The following is a 6506-nucleotide window of genomic DNA, read 5'->3' as shown; positions in this document are numbered from 1 at the left end:
GACAGGTGGCATGGGGAGCATGGCAGGTTCCTTGAGTCAGGGTCAACAGAGGTGGGTACAGGCACCACTGGGGAGGATGAGGTGCTGTGTGATGTGTCCCAAGGAGCAGTGTGGTCCCACAGGTGCCCTGGGGGTGAGGAGCACCCGGAGGGGCAATGGTGCACCCTGGGCTGAGGAGGAGCCTCAGGGCAGTGTTCTACAGTCACAGGATGGGCAGGAAGTGAGACCAGGGCAACACGAGGTCCTTGCCTGCCTTGTTGGGCATCTTCTCCCTTTTGCCTCCTCCCAGCAACTGCAGCCACATCACCAGTGGCTTTCCAACAAGTTTTTCGAGCTCTGGGGTAAGTCTCAGCCACAAGTCTGCTGTGAGATGCTGGTTCGAGCAGGGCAGGATGATATTCCCACAGGTGACTCCAGCACAGACCCCATACTAGAACCATGGGTGCTAGGGTACCCCCAGCTGTGTGTGCAGGAAAGATCCTGGACGAGGCCTGGCTGTCCTGCAGCCTCGTGGGAGCTGCGCTGGTATGGGGAGCAGCCCTTCACCACTACCTTCCTTCCCAGGGCTAGTGCTCAGAGCCAGGCTTTAACCCACATGGTGCCAGGGGCTCAAGTCCCTGTGGCAGCTCCATCCAGGTCTGCCTGGATCCAGTCCCCAAGTCTCCAGGACACATTCCCCTGAGATGGATGGATGGATGGATGGATGGATGGATGGATGGATGGATGGATGGATGGATGGATGGAAGTGGGTAGCCAGCTCCTGGCTGGCAGGTGCCAGAGCTGCTCACCTTCCTGAAAGATGCAGATGCTGGAGGGAAAACTGCCTTGAGCATTACTGGAGCCCACTTAGCCCCTCACGGAGGTTTCGTTGGCAAATCCAGCAGCAACTGTTCCCAGGTGTCCAGCCCTCTCCTGCAGCATTCCCATCCCGGAGCCGCCCTGCAGCGGGGAGAGCCTGAGGAGCTGCTTTCTTTCCTTCCTCCCTCTCAGGGGAGCGGTGGGAAAAGCCCTTTGGGAGGCCGGGCTGGGCGGGGGCCGCGCCGCTCCGCTCCCCCCGGACCGTGCTCCGGGCCGCCCTCCATAAAGGGGCGGGAGCGCCGGGGGCCGGTGCGCGCCGGCACCGCCCGGCACGGCTCGGCACGGCTCGGCACGGCTCGGAGCGGTGCGGGACGGAGCGGCCCCGCGGGGGCGGTGGGTGAGCGTGGAGCTGCGGCGGGGGTCCCTGCGGGTGGGGGGCACTGCGGGCAGGGCCGAGCCTCCGTGGGCACCCGTGGGTGCTCGCCCACCCTCCCGCGGCGGGGCTCGGGGCTCGGGGCTCGCACCGCCTGGCCCGGGCTGCGCTCGGGCCGGGACCCGGCGGAGCCATGGCGGGGGTACCGCGCCCGGTGCCCTCGTGGAAGCGGCGGGGCAGGGGGCTGGCAGGGCTGGCTCCCCGCTGCCCTAGAGCACCTTCCTGGGGCCGGAGCAGCCCCTGCGGGCCGGGGGCCAAGTGCAGCAGGGCCGGGTGCGCCCCGCCGGTGCCGCGGCGTGGGGCAGGGGAAGGGGCGGCGGTGGCACAAGCCGGGCTGTGGCCGGGCCAGGCGCTCTCTGTGTCCCCCGCACCGCGGACAGCCCCGCCGGCTGTTCACGGGCCAGCTGTGCCCGCCTGTCCCGGCCCGAAGCGGGGCTCGCCCCGCGCCGTGGGGTGCCTGGGTCGGTACTGGCACCCTGCCCTCCCAGCGCTGCCTGGCGTCTGGCACGGCTGGTGCTGGGAACCTCCCGAACTGCGGTCCCCAAGGCTTGGGGCTGGTGTGAGACTGTGGTGGCAGCATCCTATCCTGCAGGCTCCCACGATGAGCAGCCAACTCCTGCTCCTGGCTGTGCTCCCGGCGCTCCTGCGTCCTCCAGCTGCCGTGGCACAGAAGAGGAGCCAAGGTAGGTGCTGAGCACTGGGTCCACACGGTGGGTGGGACAATAAGAGGGCTTCAACACCAATGTGCCACAGTGCCAGTCTGTGCCCTGAGTGCTGTCACTGCTCCACAGCAGTGTGTGAGGATGTGCTGGAGGCTGACATCGCCTTCCTGGTGGATGGCTCATCCAGCATCGGAAGGAACAACTTCCGTGCTGTCCGCACCTTCATGGAGGAGCTGGTGGGGCCCTTTGTGCAGGTGGTGGGTGAGAAGGCAGTGCGCTTTGCCATGGCACAGTACAGTGATGACCCACGGTGAGCTCAAGGGAGGGGGCATGTGGGGTGCAGGGTGGCAGGGCTGGGAAGTGACAGTGTCCCCCTGCACTCCCCAGGGTGGAGTTCTCATTCTCCCAGCACACTGATGGCACAAGTGTCCGGAGGGCCATCCAGCAGCTGAGCTACAAGGGTGGCAATACACGGACAGGCGCTGGCTTCCGCTACATTGCAGACAACTTCTTTGGTCCCACGCAGCGCCGGCCTGGGGTCCCCCAGGTATGTGCAGAGCAATGACCCTGGCAACATGGGGAGAAGTGTCAGGTCCATGGACCCCACACTGGATCCCACAGTTCTTTCCTGGCCCTGCAGATCTGCATTCTCATCACGGATGGCAAGTCCCAGGATGATGCTGAGGGGCCGGCAGCGAAACTGAAGAGCCAGGGCATCAAGGTCTTTGCTGTGGGTGAGTGAGGCTTCTGCACCACATGAAACAGTCTTCTGCTTAGTTCAGGTTCTTCCCTCACCCGTCATCTCCCTCTGTCCCAGGTATTAAGAATGCTGACCGCAAGGAGCTGATCCGTGTGGCCTCGATGCCTACGGATGCCTTCTTCTTCTATGTCGGTGATTTCAAGCTGCTGGACACGCTGGTGCCACTGATAACACGAAGGGTGTGCACGACTGTTGGGGGCACCCTGCGCCTGCTGGGTATGGGCCCCCATCCTCCTCCCTGAGGGGCACAGCTGCTGACAGTGCTGGGTGCCAGACCGTGCAGCCTTAGCATCTGACCCACCCCCAAAATTACCTCCTGGCTACCCCATCCCATTGGGCCACCTGTGCTGCCACAGCAATATCTCCTCTCTGCTTCGTGCACTGTGGAGCCAACAGCCCCTGTGCTACCCCACAGATGGGCCAAGGCACACTGGCCCCTCCAACCTGGAGATCCCAGAGCGGGCCCTGGACCATCTGCAGATCCGCTGGAGAGCAGCCAGCGGTCCCATCACTGGCTACCGGGTGCAGTACGTGCCACTGACGGGGCTAGGGCAGCCCATCATGGCTGAGAGGCAGGAGGTGAGTGCCCCCACCTGACTGCTCAGAGTTCCTGGGGGCTCCTGGTGGCTCCATGTGTGACCTGGGAAAGATGAGGGAGTGACATTGTTCCTGCCCAGGTGAGCGTGGGGCCACGGGAGACAAACACTGTGCTACGGGGACTGCGTGTTGGGACGGAGTACCTGGTCACTGTCACCGCCCAGTACGCCAACAGCATCGGCGAGTCAGTGTCTGGCCGAGCACGAACCCGTGAGTGTCCACATCCATGGAGGGGGTGAGTGCAGGCATTGGGTGCCACAGGGGGCTGGGGACTCATCTCTGCTTCTCTGTGCCTCCAGAAAGCCGTGCTGGCTCCGTGCTGGATTTTCGTGTGGTGGAGGCTGGACCGACCTTTCTGCGGCTGGCCTGGCAGCCTGGCCCCGAGCCCCTGCAGGGCTACAGCCTCAGCTATGCTGTGCAAGGTGAGGGGTGGTCCCTGCCTGGGCACCCTGCCTTTGTGCAGCCCCCTGGGCAGAGTGATGCACGGGGGAGCGTTAATGCAGGGATACATGCCCGGAGTGCTGTGGGTGTGTATCCACCCACCTTCGCCACGGCAGCCGGCACGCGTGCGCTGGGTGTGGGGCGCGCGTGTGCGCAGAGGTGTGGAGGCAGCCTGTGTATTCCTACACCCCGAGGCTTCATGTGCAAGGTTCAGGGTGTGTGCTTGGGCGTGCATGATGGCTGGGGGCCTGGCGTGTGCCCCCATGGCTGCTGCACATGGGGGTCAGGCAGCAGACCCCCGTCCCTGGGTGGGACGGGGCTGGAGCCACACACCTGGCAGCCTCACCCTGGCCTCGGGCGCTCCAGGGGGTGCCCCTGCCCTGGCCCACGTCCCAGCACTTCCCAGTGCTCCCCACCCCTGGCACTGACTGGCATCCTCAGGGCAGGGTGCAGGCCCACAGGCACCCCTTCCCTGCTGGGCCTGGTGTGTGCTATGTCCCTGTGCCCCCCACACCCTCCAGGAGCACCTCAAAGAGAGGAGAAGAGCCTGACAGCCAGCGCACAGTCAGCCACACTCAGCGACCTGCAGCCCGATACCGAGTACATGGTGATGCTCCAGCCCCGCTATGCACAGCAGCCCGCTGTCCCTGCCACCCTCACCGCCCGGACACGTAAGCACTGTGCCCAGCCCTGCGCCCAGCCAGGGTTAGGAATGGGTTCCCAGCACAGGGATGGCCCCTCCAATCACTGTGCCCCATTGGGATGGGGCTGCCTGGCCCATGGCTGTCTGTGGGGATGGGATGGGGATGCAGGTGAGCATGGCTACAATGCAATGCTCTGGGCCCCAAAAGTTGCTCCCAGGGCAGGATGCAGCACTGTGTGCTCCCAAATTCCTTTGCAGCCTTCTGGGAGTGTTTCCACCAGAGCTTTCTTCCCATGATGTAAAAATGTTGACTGAAAAAATTCAGGGTTTGAGTACAGTGCTCTGTGGGAGGAAAGTGTGGTTTCCACCAGGGCAGAGGCTGTTGGAAAGCATCAGGAGTGGGGGTGAGGCCCCAGGGCAACACCTTTGCAAGCATCAGATTTTGGCAAACCAATTCCTTCAGCTGCCCCAGGCAGTCTTAACCCGCAGAAGGTATTTAAGGCATTAAGAGGAAGGCATTTGAGCTCCATTTTGCACGAGTTTGATGCTTTGAAGGAGCCGCCTGAGCGTGGGCTGCGCTCAGTGACCTGAGTGTAGTTAGCATCCATGAGCAGGGGCTTCCTGGGGACAGCAGGTTTGCAGTGGTTTGCATTTCCTGCTGCCCCCTGCCCACTCTCGTGTGGGAGATGAACAGTCACCTCACTTCCACAGGGCACCTGGTGGGCGTGCAGCACTTGACTGTCCACAACGTCTCAGCACAGAGCATGCTGCTGGCCTGGCAGTCTGTCAGTGGTGCGACCGGCTACCGCCTCTCCTGGGCAACCCTCACAGGTAGGTGCCTCTCCCAGAGCTTGTGCCCCTTCTGCTGGAGGCCCCTGTGAGGAAGGACAGCAGGGAGCTGGTGGCACCTGCTGCCTGAACTCAAGGGACTGCTGCACTGGCTCCTACAGGGCAGGACAGGCACAGGGTGGACCTGGATGCCGGGCAGATATCACATGCACTGGTGGGGCTGCAGCCCAACACCGACTATGTGGTGACAGTGGCCCCACTCTTCAGGCAGCTGGAGGGGCCCGCAGCCACTGTGCGGCAGAGGACAGGTGAGTGTTGGGTACCAGTGATGCCATCCTGCTGCTGTGCATGGGAGGGGGTAGGGACAGCCCTCATAGCCCTGTCCTTGCCATGTGCGAGGACCAGAGACACGGGCTGGGTGGCTGGCAGCAGAGTGGCACAAGGTACCTGGCCCATGGGGTCCCTCTTGCAGAGGCAGGTTCAGTCCAGACGCTGCAGACCAACATCCTGGGCCCCACCTCCATCCAAGTGCTCTGGACCAGTGCCCGTGATGCTCGTGGCTACCGTCTGGAGTGGAAGAGAGCCACAGGTAGGCTCGAGGTGCCTGTTGCCCCTCTGGGCCCTCCATGTCAGCAGCTGGCTGTGATCCTTCCCTTCCTGCAGGACCAGAGCCCCCCAGAACAGTGTCTCTCCCCAGCAGCACCAATACTTACCAGCTGATGGGGCTGAAGCCGGGCACCGAGTACCGCATCACCCTCTACACGCTCTATGATGGTGGGGAGGTGGCCACCCCTGTCACCACCTTTCAGACAGGTGAGTGCTGCTGTGGGTCCCCTGAGTTGTCCCCAACATTCCAAGCCTTTGGCATGGAGGGATGTCCCAATGGACACTGGTCAGCCTGAGGACTGCCTTGACCAAGAGAACCCCCAGCTGTCTGGTCACAGCCCAGGATGAGAATGGGGGCTGTGCTCTCCAGGCTGTGCCGCTCCAGCTGTGCCTCACATGTCCCCTCACAGGCGTGGAGGCACCCGTGGGTGCTGTGTCAGACCTGCGGCTGGTTGAGGAATCGGGCAGGTGGGTACGCCTGAGCTGGACCGGTGTCCCCGGTGCCACCGAGTACAAAGTGGTGGTGCGCAACAACCAGGGTGAGTCTGCGGACAGGGCACGGGTGGCACCTGGGGGATCCTGAGCAGCTGACACCGAGCCACTGCACTGCCCTGCTCCTGGCAGATGGCACGGAGAGGACGAGGCGCATCCCAGGCAGCCAGACAGGGCTGGAGCTTGGTGACCTCCGGGAGGGCGTCACCTACCTGGTGCGTGTCTCGGCACTGGCAGGCAGCCGGGAGGGCAACGCTGCCATGCTTACCGTGCGCCTCAGTAAGT

General features: G+C 63.7%; 1 protein-coding gene across 1 annotated transcript in view; it reads left to right on the top strand.

Annotated features, from left to right (window-relative positions):
• The first annotated feature begins 1091 nt into the window (after window positions 1–1091).
• Window positions 1092–6506, top strand: part of COL7A1 (collagen type VII alpha 1 chain) — a 29440-nt gene continuing 24025 nt past the window's right edge. Inside the window, exons 1-16 of the mRNA XM_085590522.1 lie at window positions 1092–1195; window positions 1824–1914; window positions 2023–2203; window positions 2281–2440; window positions 2534–2627; window positions 2711–2869; window positions 3069–3232; window positions 3331–3460; window positions 3550–3672; window positions 4213–4362; window positions 5046–5165; window positions 5285–5431; window positions 5596–5712; window positions 5787–5936; window positions 6140–6268; window positions 6354–6500. Of these exons, the coding sequence (XP_085446648.1) occupies window positions 1833–1914; window positions 2023–2203; window positions 2281–2440; window positions 2534–2627; window positions 2711–2869; window positions 3069–3232; window positions 3331–3460; window positions 3550–3672; window positions 4213–4362; window positions 5046–5165; window positions 5285–5431; window positions 5596–5712; window positions 5787–5936; window positions 6140–6268; window positions 6354–6500 (2053 nt within the window). The 5' untranslated portion in view covers window positions 1092–1195; window positions 1824–1832. The remainder of the gene's footprint in view (window positions 1196–1823; window positions 1915–2022; window positions 2204–2280; window positions 2441–2533; window positions 2628–2710; window positions 2870–3068; window positions 3233–3330; window positions 3461–3549; window positions 3673–4212; window positions 4363–5045; window positions 5166–5284; window positions 5432–5595; window positions 5713–5786; window positions 5937–6139; window positions 6269–6353; window positions 6501–6506) is intronic.

The sequence above is a fragment of the Lonchura striata genome, chromosome 12, assembly GCF_050655825.1.
Source record: "Lonchura striata isolate lonStrDom1 chromosome 12, ASM5065582v1, whole genome shotgun sequence".
Lineage (NCBI taxonomy): Eukaryota > Metazoa > Chordata > Aves > Passeriformes > Estrildidae > Lonchura > Lonchura striata.
Note: the sequence above shows the minus strand (reverse complement) of the source record. Positions and strands in the feature narration are given on the sequence as shown.